We start from the raw sequence: 17,342 nt of genomic DNA on the forward strand, positions 1-17,342 counted from the left end.
AGAGCCCACCCCACACGGTAAGAGGCCCAGACCTTGCGCCTCCCGCCCTCTCAGCCTTGTCGCCTTCTGGCTGCATGGTGAGTCATCTGCTTTATAGGCCATGGTCCCCTGTCGTCCCATCTTAGATGAGAGCTCCCTGACCCGTGTCCTGGGCTGGCCCCATGCATACCCCCGGCTCAATCCTTAGCCCGCTGTGGCAGCAGCCTCTTCAAGCTTCCCCTCTGCCCAGACCTCCTGCTCACCTCCTTTACCCAAGATGCAGCCTTCCACCCACCAGGTGGCAGGTGACCCTGGCAGGCCCTCAAAGTTTGGCTTAATACAAACGAGCATCTCCATTGTACCCCACAGGCAAGTCGTAACTGCCCCACTCCAGGTGGGGGCAAGATGGAGCCCTTATTGGTGCCCAACCTGGGAGAGGTGAGGCATGGCCAGGGAGATGCCCTGCACAGCTGCTGGAGGCCACACCGGAAGAGTCCTGTCCCCAGAGGCCCCTCACTGGCTCCTCATCCCCTGCCCCTAGGATTCCCTCCCTCCTGTGGTCTTGTGCCCTCCCCAAGCCGTGCAAATCCATTCCAGACTGGGTTTCCCGCAATGAAGAGACCCCAGACTCAGGGAGTGCTATAGGGAGGTAGTTGGGCAGGACAGTCTGCTTGTCCCAGTTGTTGGCTGAGGGCCAAGGGCCACAGGGTGGGTGCCCTGCATCTGTGGAGCTCACAGCAACCTGGACGTCACAGCCCATCTGCTCCAACAGCATCCGCCGGCTCCATCCATCCTATGCTGCTTTAGTCAGCTGGGCTGGTATTATCTCCTCCATCTGGAGGTCTTCAACAGCTGCCTCTGGCTTTTTGCAGCTCTTCATCCCCTTCCCAGCCCCGATGCACAGCCTTCCTTCCCCAGCACCTGGGGAGAGAACGTCTGGCTGTTCTGTGCAGATTTGGGGTTGTTTCTAAACCCACGGTACACCATTCACTTATCGCCTGCGGAATGGCTCTGTGAGATCATGCAGCACTGATGGTCCTGCTGCCAAAACAAAATATTTATGAAGCCACCATGCTCAAAAGGCCATATGAGGCTGGGTGTGGTGGCTCACGCCTGTAATCCCAGCACTTTGGGAGGCCAAGGTGGGTGGATCACCTGAAGTCAGGTGTTCGAAACCAACCTGGCCAAGATGGCGAAAACCCATCTCCACTAAGAATACAAAAATTAGCCAGGCGTACATGCCTGTAATCCCAGCTACTCGGGAGGCTGAGGCCGGAGAATGGAGGTAGAGAGAGACTGCAGTGAGCCGAGATTGTGCCATTACACCACTCCAGCCTGGGCAACAGAATGAGATTGTCCAAAAAAAAAAAAAAAGGCCACATGATGGCGCTGACGCCCCCGTCCTCAGGCAACAACTGCTGCTCCTCCATGAGGATCATTTCAGGCCAGGCATGCTCTGCTGGCGGTGCATGGACGTTACTTTGCTGGGTCCTTAAAACAGCTCAGGCGCATACTAGTGATGCCACTTTCACTGCTGAACACACTGAGGCCAGAAGCTGAGTCATGGGCTGGGGTCACAGGCCCACATGGTCAGGGCAGCTTCCAGTCACATCTGTTTGTCATGTGTTTTTCTGTGCTGCCTTCCCAGGGACTGGTGTCTTTGCCAGGTGTCTCCCTGGCCACCCATTTGTTGGTCTTAAGGTATCTATCAGCCTCTCACTGAGCACTTGGTGTCACCTGCCCTATACTGCATGCCGGGCAGGTCTGGGCATGTGCAGGGAGCCCTCAGACTTGGCCCTGCATGAGGAGAACCCGCCAGAGGGAGGAGTGGTGAGGCCCTCTGCCCCCGCCCTGCTTCTCCCTCCTCATCGGCTGTGTGATCTCGACAAGAAAGATCTACTTGATTATTTGCTGGGCCTTATTGATACCTGGCTCATGGCCTCAGGAGCCGCAGAGCCTTGAGTTTCTGTTGCAAAAACAATCACATGAGAGGTTGTGCCTTTGAGTCCTGGCAGGCAAAGCTGTCAACAGAAGCGGGGTCCGGAATAAGGCTCAATTGTAGGTGAGGAAAAAGGGATTCCAGTCCCTTTGCAGAGTCACATTTCCCTGAAGGCTCAGAAGTCTCACATGGTAAACCAGGAGGGCCTTCCAGGAAGGAGGGGACTGCTGGCTTCTGCAGTGAGTCCCTCCAGCGTCCCGGCCCCTCTCGGCTGGCCCTTTCCTTCACTTCTCCATGCTGGGGTCTGCGTGTGCCGGGCATGTCACAGCTCCACTGTCATGGTGCGCTGTCTGATAGACTGACAAGACCCTGGGCATGAGGGCAGAGGAGCCCACAAAGGGAAGACCGGATTGTGCAGGCCACCGCTGAGGGAGCTCCATGAGGTGGTTTGGCCACACTCAGTGTGGGACCAAGACAAGCAGAGGCCTTGGGTGCAGGGGGGCCCCTTGTCTGGGATGTGGCTGGGGCAGAGCTGGAGCTAGGGGTAGGGGGGCAAGGAGAAGGTCAGACTTTTCCTGAGGCAGTGGAGGGCGTAAGAAGAGTTAGATGACAATGTCGGGGCGGGGGGGGGGGGTGGTGGTGGAGGGAGGGGTGAGGGAAGAGGGAGGAGGAAGGGGAGGGAGGGGGAGGAGAAGGAGGATGACAAAAACCACAGTGGGCTGACACAGAGGAGGGGGCGTGGGCCAAGGGAGCTGGAGTTGTGAGGTGCACCCAGGGCCATCTGGAAAGTGAACTTAGGGGCCTGGGATGGATGGGTCAGGCACAGGACAGAGCAGGCAAGGTGGTCCCTCTGGCTTCAGGATGGCAGAACTTGGAAGAGGAGCAGCCTGTGGCAGAGGCTGGGTCTGGTTTGGGAGTGAACGGGCATGTGTCCTGGAGGCAGCCAGATGGAGGGCTGGGGGGCTGGGGGTCTGGGGGAGAGGTCTGGGCCAGGACAAAGCAAGGGGGCCTCAGTAAGGACAGAACTGGAGGCTGTGGCATCTCACTCCCGGGCAGGTGTCATGGTGGTCGCTGGGAAACCCCCTTGCGGGGCAGCCACCCCCAGCTCCAGCTCAGTGCAGCCGCATGGAGTGCGGGATGTGGCAGGCCTGAGGCTGCTGACAGAAGCTGCAAACTGGGTTTTCTGTGAAATACCTTGATTTTAAAATATCGGTCAATACAAAAAATTTTTGGAATGTCAAAGATCAGATTGCAGTGTGAGACCCAGGAGGTAGAGGAAGAAAAAAAGAACTTTGAGGACAGAGCCTGAGAGGAGGGGCTGTCCCAGGGAGACATTACTGACCTCGGTGGTAACAGTGCTGAGGGTGCCCCGTGGAGGAAGGAGGTGGGAGGGGGTGTGTGGATCGATCTGTGCAGAAGGGCTGGGGCAGGGGTGGGGGAGGCCCCGGCCTCTGAGCCACCTGTAATAGGGTGGGAGTGAGGGGCACACCCTCCCACCCTGGGCCTGACAACATATCCCCTTCCTCCCCAGAAAGTCACTCCAGCTGCCAAGACAAAAATATATCCAGGGAACAGAACACCAACGAACCATATGCCAAAATGGGAAGGTTGGCTCTATCTGTCAGGAGTTACTTCAATTTCAGCGTCCCTTGCTGAGAATGAAGAGTAGAGGACCCTAACTCTGGGCCTGGCAGAGCCGCACAAGAGCCATCGAGGAACCAGAAGTGGGGGCCAGGGCCCTCACAGCCTGCCCTGGCTCCCACAGGCTCCATGGAGACAAGCACTGCCACTCCTGGCAGGCGCTGAGTTGTGCGCCAGTGTTTCCCTGGGCAGGCAGAGTGTGGTTGCTTCTGGAGGGGAACTGGCAAGTGAGGTAACCCACCCTGGGCAGGCCTCTGAGCTGCAGCCCTTCCTGCAGAGCCGCCACTCTTTCACGTCTCACCCTAAAGGGACAGAACCCACACCCAAAGCAGCTGCTGACTCGGGGCAGAAAGCCCTGTGCTGCATCCACTGGCCAAATGATGCTTCAGAAAATTCTGGAAGCACCATGAGCGGCTTTTGGATAGAGAACAAAAGTCGACACTCTGAGCATCTCAGGCTCAGTAGAAGATAATGTATAATGACCAAATTACCATGGCCTAAAAACTCCTCCAGTCGCATCCAAATTAGCAGAAATAATTATGATTCACTTTAATTAGTGACTATGGAAGCAAAACCATGGCTGGTGGGCAGACAGCCTGGCAGGGCAGCTGCATGACAGCCAGGAGGGTGGGGGGTCCAGGCCAGGGAAGCTGGTGGCCTTAGTGAGCCAGGCAGTGTCACGGCCTGGAGATCTGAAGGTCCCATCTGCCTGCCTGAGGTGCTTGGTCTGCGCTAGTCTTTCTGCCTCATATGGACTGAGAGGGTCTCTGCGTCCTGCTCTTCCTCACTTTATCACTGCCACCATTGTCACAGCTGCCATCGCCAAAGCCACCATCGCCACTCTTGCGCCAGCTTGGAACCCTTCCCAGCCCTTACTGCTCTGTTCCACTCCCACCCTCTCCCCACTTTACAGCTGGGGAAATGGCGCCTCAGAAATCGGAGGAACGAGCCCAAGATCACCCAGATGGGTCTGTTTGGGCCCAGAGCCTCGGCACTCATCCCTGCATTTGTGTTGACCCTGTCCCCGAGCTGGGGCCCTCCTGTTTGGTCCCAGGAAGGACAGCATCCTCTCCCTCCAGCCCCTATAACGATGAGGACTCCCCGGCTACAGCCCGCCTCCCCGCGTGGCTCCAGGACAGCCTGGCACATGGTCCTCGGGCTGGGCCGAGGCCTCCTACCTTGAGAAACAGAGCTCCCTTAGAGGCCAGGGCGTCGTCGTTACACTTGTTGGGGTAACAGTGATAGGCCACGTCCATGATGGGGTAGCGGCTGGCAAAGAGGAGGCCGCTGTTGAGACACTTGAAGCTGCAGCAGCCCTGGCAGCCGTAGACCCCGACGTCGTACAGGATGTACTCGAAGTAGCCATGCAGCTGGTTTTTCAATTTGGTGGCCGCCCGCTTGTCAAACACCTCCTGCAGGCACAGGAAGTCCAAGTTGGCGGGAAAGAAGGCAGAGACCTCATGGTCGAAGGCCTCGTCAGGGTGCCGCCTCCTGCGTGCGGCTGCCTTCTTCACCGTGGAGGCCTTGTACAGGAGCTTGCTGTTGGCACCTGGCTCCCCGCTGGCACCGGCGTCTGGCCCGGCTCGCCCCTTCACCAGGGACTCCCTGGAGGCTGAGGGGCTGCCCAGGCTCCCCGAATCTCCGTCCCGCTGATTGTGGTTGGGCGTCTGGCCCCTTGAGCCCCCGCTGGCCCCGTTCCTGGCCTGGCCCCCAGGGGCAGGGTCTTCAGCTTCCGGCGGCCGGCCACCCTCCTCTCCGCTGATGCGTACGATGCAGGCGTCCTCCGGGCTGCTGCTGTCAGCAGGGTCCCCAGAGGCTGGGCCATTGGCAGCCTCATCACTGGGGTGCCGCCCGCCATCGCCCTTGTACTCCACAGAGGCTGTCCTCTTAATGCTCCCGGGGACGGCCCGGGCCACCCCATCGCCGCCCTGCGGTGACACCAGGCTGCTGAAGCTAGCGGCGCTGATGGAGGTATTGGTGGGGGAATCGATGTAGATTTTGATCTGGGGCCGGGCAGCCCCATTGCGGATTCTCTGCCCGATCTCTTTGGCCCGTGCTTGGGTATTAAAAAGGTTGTTGACTCTGGCGAGTGAGTCGGGCAGGAGGCAGACATTGGCGGTGGCGAAGCAGAAGCTTTTGCCAGGCCCTGTGCCCTTCCATTCACTGAGCAGGGCTGCCCCACTGGCCAGGCCCTTGTCTTCCAGCCGTGAATAGATGTAGGGCCGGCGGGCAGACTGCAGGGGGGACCAGAAGAGGAACCCAAGAAATGCAAAGGGCAGCGAGGCCACCAGGAGGGCCAGGTAGATGGGCGTGAAGAGGGCAGTGCAGAGCAGCTGCAGGCAGCACGGGTCGTCCGCCCGCTGGCGCTTCTCGTAGGTCGTGGGTATGAAGGAGGCCGCGAGCCGGTCCACCAGCCAGTAGCATGGGAAGATGAGGGCCCAGGACACACAGTGCAGGGCGGACAGACAGCTGTTAGGAAAGGGGGTCGTGTACAAAACCATCGCAGCTCACTGGGCGCCGCAGCCGGCCCTACTACATGGTGTCCGTGACAGCCGCGGGCACTTTCCTGAGCGAGGGTGGGTGAGTTGGGGGCAGCTGGAGGAGGGGTCACCTCCTGGTGAGATGCAACTCCCGCTGGTCAATGGCAAGTGTCAGCCAGCCAGTCATGGTTCACCTCGGTGGGCCATGCCGAGGCCTACTAGAGACCCTGCAGAGACAGAAAGTAGGGGGTCTTTTTTAGTGATCTTCAGGGGAGCGGGTCAGACATGGCCGTTCCCACTCCTGCTTCCCTGGGTGTGAGCAGGACGGTTCTGAGAAGCAAGCTGGAGCTGGCAGGCTTAGCAGGCATCCAGGAGACAGCCCTAGCACACCGTTTCCTTGCATTCTGTTCTCTTGGAGCGAAGAGCTTGGTAACATGACTGCCCCTCACTTTTTTTTTTTTTTTTTTTTTGGAGACAGAGTCTTGCTCTGTCGCCAGGCTGGAGTGCAATGGCACAACCTCAGCTCACTGCAACTTCCACATCCTGGGTTCAGGTGAAATTCTCCTGCCTCAGCCTCCTGAGTAGCTGGGACTACAGGCACATACCATGCCCAGCTAATTTTTGTATTTTTAATAGAGACAGGGTTTCACCATGTTGGCCAGGATTGTCTCGATCTCTTGACCTCGTGATCTACCCACCTCGGCCTCCCAAAGTGCTGGGATTACAGGCACAAGCCACTGTGCCTGGCCCATAACGTTCTTGACTTTGTAACCCAATTGCTTGAAAAACGGCCCCGGTTTTCAGAGAGTACAGATTTGTGGGTGCAAAGGGAGCAGGCAGGGCATCCTTGAGGACACCTGGGCCCACCCTGGCCAGGAGCCACTGGAAGCCCATCAGGAACCAGGGGAGTTTTTAGAATGGGAGGGCAGGTGACCCTGGGGCAGAGGAGCCACAAACATGGCCACTTATCATGGAGTGCTGCCAGGTAAGGACAGCAGGAACAAACAGCAGAGCAAAGGGGCCAGAGACTCCTGGAGCAGAGGACAGTGTGGCCAGCAGGCCCACAGGGGAGGGCAGTCCCCTCCATGCATAACTGGGCTCTCGCTGTGGCCCCAGCCTGTGGCATCACACCAAGCCCCGTGCTTCCACTCCACTGACTGCAGTTGAAACCCCTGGCAATGAGGATCCAGGCACAGCCTGGGCCTTACCAACTTCTGGAACCATCAGAGTTCCCCTGACAGTCCCTGTGACTTTTGGAGAAGCTCTCTGGGGCCGTGTGGGTCTAGGCCAGGCTTTAACCACTGGTCTTCATGTCCTTAGAGATGCAGCCCAGCCGAGACCCACAGCCACTTAAGTCCATCCTGGGTCCCCTGTGGGAGCCACAGTAGGTCTCGGAGCAGACACAGAGCCCCGCCTGGGCGAGGCTGCCAGGTGCATCTATTGTGCTGAATGTAAAACCAATAAAGACAAGTGTCTGGAGTGTTTGCCCAGCCTCCAGGGACCCATGTATGATATCACTCTGTGGGGGAGCCTGTAGAAATGTAACCCAGACTTTTCATGACCAGAGCAGCCAGGCCACTCACTGTCTTGCTGACTTAGTCCAGCTCCTGCCCTGGCACTTTGGGGGGAGTCTGAGCCCACGGTGCCATCCATCCTGGTCCCACACCCTCTCCTCCTCCTGAATCCCTGGTCACCCAAGCCAAGGACCTAGGTGTCACCCAACTCTGCCCTCCCTCAGTCCTCATCAGTCCTTGCCACCTCTGCTGGGCCCCCTGCGGCGGCCCAGGAGTGCATCACCCTTCCCCGACTTTGTCAGCCTCCATAAGGGCTACAGGGTCACGCTTTGTGTAGTCCACTATGTCACAGCCGCCTCACACCCACTGGGGATCTCTCGGCCATTAGTGGGGAGGCTGGCCCCTCCATCAGGCCTGTGGGTCTCTACAGCCCCCTCCCCTGGATGTCTGCCTCTCACTCGTGTCCTGTCCCTGCCTGCCATTCCCCATCCCTCTGCCCCTTTCCTTGCTCACCCTTTCTAAGATGCAACTTAGAAATTCCCTCCTTTGAAGACCTTTGGACCCCTTGCCCCTGTGGCTTAGACGTCTCCACCAGTGGCTCCCACCCCTCTCGAGAGTGGCCCGGTCTCTGCAGTTCTGTAACACAAATGCTATGTGATGTGGCCACCTGCCCAGCAGACCGCTAGCTTCTGGAAAGAAGAGGCTGCACAGGGGGAGCCAAGAGGCCCAGGCTTGCACTGGCGGGGGTGCAGGAGCTGGGGATGAGGGGAGGTTCACCTGGATGCCTCCAGGTAGAGAGAAGGCAGCTGTTTTCCCACCAACCCGAGGCGTGCAGAGGGGGTTTCTTTCTGTGGGGCATGTCAGCAGCCCCAGGGCAAGCCTGCAGCCACCATCTCTGGGACTTAGTGTCTAAAGGTGAACTTGAGCTGGGGTTGTGTCTGGTTTTGATGAGCAGCTTCACAAGGCTGTCAGTCTCCTGAGGGAAAATGCCTTTGAAGCCAACACTGGAAGGGTACAGTTCGGAGCAGCACGTGTCTACGCAGACCACAGCCAGGCGACCCGGAGCCTTGGGAAACGAGCTTCGCGCTGGGCCTCAGTGAAATCTGGGACATGTGCATCTCACTCTGCGGCCAGTGCTTGTGGCTCAGTGCTCAGCGGGGCTGGTGGGTGTCCAGGTCCACCCCCGCCTGCCATCTGGCTTGGGAGACTCCAGGATGTACTCCCTCATTCTTTCTTTAAATCCCAGCAATTGCTGCGAGATGAATCAAACCTGCAGAGGGAGCGACAGCCCACTCACTCTCCCTCCCAGGCTAGAGGGTTCCCCTCAGCAAACCTGCAGCCCTTATTGTGTGGAGCCAGCTGCCTTCACACTGGCTGGACTGACATCCACAGGAGGCAACACGGAGCCATCCACAGGGACCTGTCTCTGTGGTCCAGCTGCAGCTGGAGGGAGAGCTTGCAGGTCCTGTCCCGGTGGGGACAATAGGGGTGGGACGGGATCTCCTAAAGCTCTCTAGGCACCAGTAGTCCCTGCAGTTGGCACTAAGGTCTCAGGGTAGGAGTCTAGGCCAGATTCCTGGGGCCACCTGGACATCGCCCCAGTGTCATGGAGCAGGCCAGTTCCCGAGTCTCCCTCATCTCTGTGGCCTGAGGTCACCAGCCTAGCCTGGCCAGCACCATCCTCACCTGAGCTCCCACCTCACCCCGACGCTGTCCTGCCACCCTCAGCATCAGTCACAGCCCCACACCCACTGCCGGTGTGCAGAGGGTCCTCCTAGATAGACACAGCTGATTCTCTCTCCCCTTGGTGGTCTCATTGTCTTGGGGGACAAAGTCCAGTCTCCCAATCCCTGTCTAGGGGCCCTTTGTGCTTCTCATCCCACCAGCTCTTCCCTCGCTCACCCACACCCTGGGCTCCACCAGCAGGAAGGACCTCTGGCACCTCAGATGTGTCCCTGCCACCTAACCGTGGGGCCTTTGCTCCTGCCAGGCTCTCTGCCTGGCACTCCTTCCCCCTTGTCTCCTATCAGCTTCTCACCCTCAGGGCTGAGCTCTCTCACCTTCTCTATGCTGAGCTGCTTAATACTGGGGCCTCCCAACAGCTGTGGGCTCTATCAGGACCTGTGTCTGTCTGTGGCTGACTTCAGGGTATGCCCCCATGTTTGGGAAGGGAAAAAACAAATGAAGACGTGACCAACTGAAGAATGAGTGGCCCTTACTGCCTCAAGCTGACAGAGGCTGGGAGGTGGGGCAAGCAGGGCTGTCTAGCACTGGAGCTCAGTCACCATGCGAGGAGTCAGGCTTGGTCTATGGGCAGTGTGTGGGCTGCGCAGGCCAAGCCCTGGCGTGAGGATGCTTTTGGAGAAGGATTTGGGAGGAGAGGGTCTATCCTGTCCTCCTAGCAGAACTGGCTGGTATTGCACAGCGTGGCCTTATGGGTCAGAGGCAGGCACAGACTCACTTCCAAGGGTTCCTAAGGGAATTCTGCAAACCTGCTCTCCTGTGTGGCTTGTCCCTGACACTGGCCCATCAGGGTTGGGATCTGCTGTTGGTTGGGATGGGGCTATGGAGGGTGTAGAGGAAACAGACTCCTCAGCTGCCCTGGCCCCCACCTTACTCCTCCTGTGACCCCAGAAACCCTCTGGGCAAGCTCCCCACAGCCCTGCCTGCAATGGCAGTGAGTGGCCAGGACTGATCTTTACGCTTCTCCTGGGTTGGCCAGAGGAATGCCTTTGGTCCTTCCTCAGGCATCGATGGGATTTGAGGTGACTGGCAGCCGGTGGGCAGGAGTGGCCTCACACTGTTCCTCTAGGGAGTGGGCCCCACACTGTTCCTCTAGGAAGTGGCAGACCCAAGCACACCAGCCCTCCCCACTGCCCTCCCAGGCCCTTCCCAGTGACTCCAGGTCTCCCTGTCCACAGCCTTCCAGCTGCTGCCCCTACCCTGCTCCTGCATGCGGCCCCTGCCTCTGCACAGAAGCCTCTGGCGCAAGAGACACAAAAGGGATTGCCACCCATGGAGCTGGTTTCTAAGGCTCTGTGGTTAATTATTTTGTCTCAGGGAAATGAACGGAGGGTAAACAAGCAACAACACATTAATTAGTCTGATCTACACTTTCCCATGAAAGAGGAGAACTAGAGTTAAACATGAGAGGCTGGCACTTTTCAGAGAATCCCCGAGTCCTCAGAGAGGTGGCCAGGGCAGGATGTGCTCCCTGGCCTGGGCCTGCCACGTGGAGGTGTTCAGCCGCACTGGGCCTGCCCCCTTTCTGTTGCCTGTGCTCCTTTGGCCTAGTGGGGCACTGAGTGGACCCAGCCCAGGCTCCATCTCCAGGTGGGGGACTCCATGCCCTAGCTCTCTGCTTCCATGTCCCTGGACTGGCAAATATGCTAAGCAGAGTCCACCGTGGGCCCCTCTGAGGGAACTGGCAGGACCCGCAAAGGCCTTGTAGGCTGAGTTTTTGCAGCTCAACCCTCAGACTGCATTGTTCTCCCAGGGCTACTTATTTTGAAGTCCACAGTCATCCATGGGTTTGTCGCCTTTGCAAATCCTGGTGTGTGGCTTCCGAGGTTGCCCAGAATGACATCCCCCGACACCATGCTCTCCAGAGCTTAGTTGGAATCCTGATGCCTCCAGGTGGTTATGGGTACTGGCAGGCCCCATGGTCACTCCTGAGCCCTGGAGTCAGTGTGGGAAGCCACATGGTACCCCAAGGCAGGGCTCCTGGGAGTCAGCCCCAACCTAGAATTGGAGACTTTAGACCTGCCCCTGGCCCACTGCTCAGCTTCGGCTTGGGTCTCAGGGTGACCTGAGTGCAATCCTGCATGATCAGGACTTCCTACTTCCCAGGATGATCATGAGGACAGAAAGGGACCTGGCTGGTGACCTGGCCAGGTCCTGCTTCCTTCCTTACCTGCCGTGCCCCTCTTGGGGGGACCTCCCAATTCACTCCTCCCCTGAGGGTGGCCCCTGCGGGCCCTGTTTGCTCTCCCCAGCACGTGGTCCTGGGCATGGTTCTGGGGGTCACAGAACTCCCAGGACCTGGCTGACTCGGAGCACCTTCAGGAGCCTCAGAGACATCAGCCACACTGCTTAGGCTGGAGCTGCTGGCCTGCACTAGCCTGTTGCTGTTCCCTGCAGCAGGGACTGGACTGGGCCTGACTGTGACAAGGGGACTGGACTACTGGGCTGCAGGGAGCAGAGAGCTCCGTGGTTCGCAGGTTGACCCGAGTGGGAGGGGAAATTGCCCTGGGATTTTGGGGTCCCAGACAACCCCAAGTCCAGATAAAAGGGAAGACGTGAACAAGTCCTGGGCAGGACCCAAGAGGCCACAGCCCCAGCCACTCCTGGCAAGTGTGGCATTGACAGCAGGCAGCACCACACTGCAGCTGCTCCTGTGACTGACTGATGATCTGCAGTCAACCTGCAGCCCTGAGACCCCTGTGGCTGACATGTGGCCTGAGGCATCACAGCACAGATGGTGGGAGACTATGGCTGCTCAGAGGCCTGTGCTGAGCCAGAGCCCCTCTCCCTAGACGCTGGCCTGAGCCGGCCTGAGGGCTCAGGGGGCAGCTGATCTGCCATCACCAGGGGAGGGCGACTCCAGGAATAAGGTCTGACCAGGCTGGTCCCGTCTGGACAAGCCATGGTGACCAGGACCTCTGCTACTGGATGTCAAATACCACCGGCACCAAGACAGCCATGCCACTCCCCAGCTCCCTAGTGACAGACCTGCAGGCATAACGGCACACAGGCCCTGCCAGCACAGTGGCGCAGAGGGTCCTAGGTGGATCCTGGCTTTGAATTTGAATTTCTCTGGTGGTGGGAAAGTGAACAGCCAGGCCAGTTCTGCTGGTAAGACAAGCCCTGGCCCCTATGAGGAAGCCTACACCATTTTCTAGGGATCTCTCAGCCTGGGGGTGCTTCTGGAAAGTTGAGGAGGTTTGGGAATTGCCCCCACTTGGTGCTGGGATAAGGCCTGTCTCTCCTCCACTGCCCTTTCCTTTGGCCTGTGTGCCTGCTGCGACCACTCTTCCTGGCAGCAGGGCTGGGAGTCCCAGAGCAGAGAGGCCTCCTCTGAGTCCTTGTTGTGTCCACAAGCTCATGGCTAAACAGGAGCTGGGCCAAGCCCCCAGTTTCCACAGGAAAAGCCACGTGGATCACTCCAATCCAATTACCCGAGGTGCCTGCATCCGCCTGCGGCTCTGGGCTCAGGCCGGGCCATTTCTGCCTGGATGCCTGCTGCCGAGGAGTTGGCATGGCAACATGAGCTCTGAGCTGCTGAAACTTAAGTCAACTCATGGCTGGGAGGACAGAAAGACAGAAGTGGATGCCTTTCTGAGTGATGCAGGTCAGACATAGCCACTCTAATTCCTGAAAGCCACATCCCAGGCAGAATTGGGGTCTGGAGTCTGGCAAGAACGTGTGCGCTGTGGCAGCGACTACCACAGACACAGATGTGCCAGGTAAACACCTGTTTACCTGCCTAGATCCAAAGCACCTGGCTCCTTCTCACTGAAGGCCTCCCTGACCTGCACACCCGCCGTCTATCACGCTAATCAGGCACAAGTCTGTTTGCCCGTCCTGGATGGAGCTCCAAGTCTTGACACCACCCCAAGCCCAAGGCCCACCCTGCTCCACTCCTTGGGAAGGGCAGTGAGCCAGCCACGCACTCAGCACCAGCCCTCGGGACCTGGAGGGTCACACAACCCAGCTAGACTATCCTAACGTCTCTCTGGAACTCTTACTGAGCCCTTTAGGAAAGAGACCTGCATTTTGTTTGAGATGGAAGACCAGGAACCTGAAACTTCTGGAACCTTCTTTGAGAATGAATCCAATTCAGAGGAAAACAGACCTTAGGGCTGGAAGGAAAAAGACTAAGTCCTAGGGACATCTTTGAGCTCTGATTTCCCTGCACCCAAAGCCAGCACAACCCTCAGACTTTTCAATTAATGATTCAGCAGTTCCCCTTTTCCTGTTTCTTTTCCCTTTGAGTTGGTTTCTGGCATTTGCCACTAAAGGGATCCTGTCTCAGATATACTAGCTATGTGATCTTTCTAAAATACAACTCTATCAGCGCCTCTCCTGTGCAAACCTCCTGTGGCTCCCCCTTGGCATCCCACTGGGCAAAGTGGAGGCTCCCCTGAGTCCTGGGAGGCCCTGCAGGACCTGGTGCCTCTGGCCTGTGCCTTATCAGCATCCCTCGGGAGACTGCAGCAGGGATGCTGGGAGCGCAGACTATGATGTTGGATGTGCAGGGCCAGGTCGTCCTGCTGGATACTGGACAGGCTGCTCAGCTGACTGTGCCTTAGTTTCCTCACATGTGAGGCCTGGGTAATAGCCTCTCCGGGTAGTTGCAGATGGTGCACGTGGAGCACCGACTGTGGTGCCTGTCTCATCTCTAGGATGATTAGTTTTATCATTTTGCTATCACTGTTAATTCCCTTGCTGCAAAGGCCCAAAGATACAGTCAGAGCCTTCCAAGTCTCCTCCTCGTGAGGCTGGTTTGCCTTACAAAGAAGGTTCTCTGCTCTCCCAGGTGAGTGGCGAGGACAGTGCAGGGGATGTCAGGGCCTCTGTCTCCTCACAGGGCATGATCAGAGCCGTCTGTTGTGGGCTGCTTGTGCAAGCCCGAATCAGAAGCCTCTGCAGAAACCAGGTGCAGGCAAAGGGGCCACACAATTTTCAGAAAGAAACTTTCCACAGGAGGTGTTACTGCACCATGTGATTTCTGAGAATAGGAACAGGCTGTGAGCAGCTCTGGGGCACTCCTTCAACCAGCCAGCCTGGGCATTTCCCTGGCGAAGTCAGAAAGCCTAGATGAAGCCAACTTGGGTGTGATTGAAAAGCAAATCTCAAGCCAGGCAGGTGGTGTATGCTCTAGAGGCATGATGACTCACAGAGCAGCGCCCCTGGGTCCAGGCCTTGTGCCACAGTGACATGGGCGGTTGCCCTGAGGGCACGGGCCCCATCCTAGGGGGACAGCTGAGTTTGAAGGTCCTGGCCATCTACTCTCTACCACCTGCCACTCCAAAGTCATCTATTGGTGACTACAAAGGGTGCCAGCAAGGAGATGGCTGGATGGAGGCTGGCACCTAGACCCACGTCTGAGCCACACCAGGCGGCACCTCCTCCCATTCTTGTGTTCCCCTATCTGCTAGAGTCTACAAAGAAGGGCAGCAGCCTGCGGGGCTCCCGCCAGTCCTATGCCCTCATGGTGGCCGAGCCTAAGACAGAGAGGAGGCTAGGGGCAAAGGCTCCCTTCAGGATGAAGATGAGGAACCTCCTCCACCTGGGACAGCTCCAGGGCAGAACTGGAGCAGTCCCGAGTCAGGAGGCCGCAGGCCACACTGAGCAGGTAGCCAGGCAGGGCCTCCAACCTCAAGTGCTCTGGGCCTGCCTGGATGCTGAAGCCTGCGCCTGGGCTGAGCCTCACCAGTCACCACAGCAAGGGATCCTGGAACACCAAAGCAGGTGTTCACATCACCTGCTCCCAGCTGGCCAGCGCCACCTCCACCCTCAGGAGGCCCTCTGCCCGCAGTGCCACTCCTGCCCTTCACAGGAAGGAGACCGGGGACCTTGCTTCTCCCAGGTTCTGCTGTTGAGGCTTCTGTCCCAGCCAAGTCCCTGCTTCCCTGACACAAAGGCTGATGTTAATGGTTCATGAGCCGAGCAAGGCTTGGAACATCCTTTACTTAAGAGGGGATGACAGCATACTTTCTGTGGGAGTAGAATTTTAAACACAAGTCCACACAAATGCTAGGATTTAGGCAGACCCTGTGTCGGCTGCATTTCAAGTACAGCATTTCCTCCTGGAACGGATTGGCGGACTGCACGATGTGGAGGCATTTCAAGGCACCAGAGAACACAGATTAAGACGACAAACCTTCCTAAAACAGAACAGACGGGCTAACATTCTTTGGAAGGGAATCATTTCATATTCAGCCTAAAGTTTTCTATGCAAAGAACATTTAACAAACTGAGTCCTAGAGGAGAATTTATGCAGAGCTTAAAAAGCAAGTGAGTGAGAATGAGTAAATAAAATCAGGTGTCAGCGTCTAACTCGCCCTCCCTGTGGCCCCGGGCAGCTGGGCTTCAGGGCTGGGCTTTCTGGACTGAGGCAAGTCATCACTCACTGCTGAGGGTTGAGGCCCCATCCTAGGCCCTTTCGGCGACCTCTGACCCCAGGCCACACACTGCTCTACACACGGTACCATGAAAGTCCTTGGCTCCAAGAGAACCAGCCAGAACGCCCTCCACATTGAGAGAATAACCCAGCTCAGGTCCAACCAAGGGCTGCTTGCCTGGTGAAGCCTCTGATCTGCCTGTGAGGCCGGGCCTGTCCAGTGCCTCCAGATTATATACCTGGGAGGAATATACGGGTCTGCTGGAGTCCACTGCCTAGGGTGATGGGACTTAGAGTTTTATTTGCTTAAGAGTGTGAATTAGGCATGGGCGTGGTGGTTCATGCCTGTAATCCCAGCACTTTGGGAGGCAGAGGCAGGCAGATCATTAGGTCAGGTGTTCGAGACCAGCCTGGCCAATATGGTAAAACCCTGTCTCTACTAAAAATACAAAAATTAGCTGGGCATGGTGGTGCTTGCCTGTAGTCCCAGCTACTCAGGAGGCTGAGGCAGAAGAATCGCTTGAACCTAGGAGGCGGAGTTTGCAGTGAGCCAAGATCAAGCCACTGCTCTCCAGCCTGGGTGACAGAGTAAGACTCTTTCTCCAAAAAAAAGAGTGTAAATTAGTCATTTGTCCACATGGAATATGGGTGGGGAGGCATCCCTCTAGGTGCTGCCATCAAGCTGGCCTTCCTTAGCTCCAAGAGAACTGGGGCTCTGGGTTCCAACTCACCCCTACCCCTCTGCTAGTGGTAACCCTGTTTACACCTGCTCTTAGCTGTTAAATCCTGCACATCTGAAAAGGGAGACCAGAGCTGTTTTCCCTTTAGTTCACCTGGGCTTCCAAGCCCAGGACAGGAATCTTGCCTCACTTCCTCTGGCCCCTGGAGTGCCTGGAACCTGCTTTCCCGCAAAGAGGTAGGACTGCACTTCCTGGTCCCCTGTGGTTGGGTGGGATCATGTGATGAGTGCTGACCAATGAGCTGCGAGTGAAAGTGGTGTCGGGCATTGCTGCACTTAAGTACTTAAACAGTAGATGTGGGACCTTCTAGAGGTCTCTCCCTCTGCCACATTGACCTGCAGTGTTGGAGATGGTGGCTGCTCCTTCAGCCTCGGTCCAGGGTGAAGAGACACAGTCCAGGGCCCCAGCTAACCCACACGTAGTGTGGCAAGAAGAAAACCTTTGATTATAACCAACGTGTGACCTATCCCATCCTGACCAGCAGAGGACAGCTTCTGATTGGCTGTGTAATCAGTCCACTTACTTGATGCTACAGACAAGCCTCATTATGGACAGCCCACAGTTTCCCAAGAATACAGTCAGATCTACCTTCTGATCCAATCCAACTCTTCCTGCTCTCAAGGATAATGAGGCAATAATGATGTTCCTTTGTATTGAATCCAGGCCAGGCGGAAGGCTCACTCCTCCTCAACCCCTCAATATGGCCTAAAAAAGTCCATTCTTACCTAAGTTCCTCTAGCAGCATGAAGCATCAGGGGAGCTGAGTCTTAATCTTTTAATTTGTAGTGGAAACTGTTTCTCCTTAGAGAAGCGGTTGCTTTGGTGACACAGATAGCACAGTAAATCCACCAGGAACCTCTGCCGGGGGTCAGTGGATGGGTTGGTCCCAGGGACCAAGTGAGCCCTGCAGGGAAGGGGCAGGTG

General features: G+C 57.3%; 1 protein-coding gene across 3 annotated transcripts in view; it reads right to left on the reverse strand.

The window, feature by feature from the left end:
* SMPD3 (sphingomyelin phosphodiesterase 3) overlaps positions 1-17,342 on the reverse strand; it is an 89,952-nt gene that overhangs the window by 6,095 nt on the left and 66,515 nt on the right. For all 3 annotated transcript variants that reach the window (XM_012437440.2, XM_012437441.2, XM_064383219.1), the window contains one exon: positions 4,738-6,266. In XM_012437440.2, the coding sequence (XP_012292863.2) occupies positions 4,738-6,060 (1,323 nt within the window). In that variant the 5' untranslated portion in view covers positions 6,061-6,266. The remainder of the gene's footprint in view (positions 1-4,737; positions 6,267-17,342) is intronic.

Source organism: Aotus nancymaae, unplaced genomic scaffold (assembly GCF_030222135.1).
Source record: "Aotus nancymaae isolate 86718 unplaced genomic scaffold, 86718_ANA_hifiasm-v0.15.2.pri h1tg000030l, whole genome shotgun sequence".
Classification (NCBI taxonomy): Eukaryota; Metazoa; Chordata; class Mammalia; order Primates; family Aotidae; genus Aotus; species Aotus nancymaae.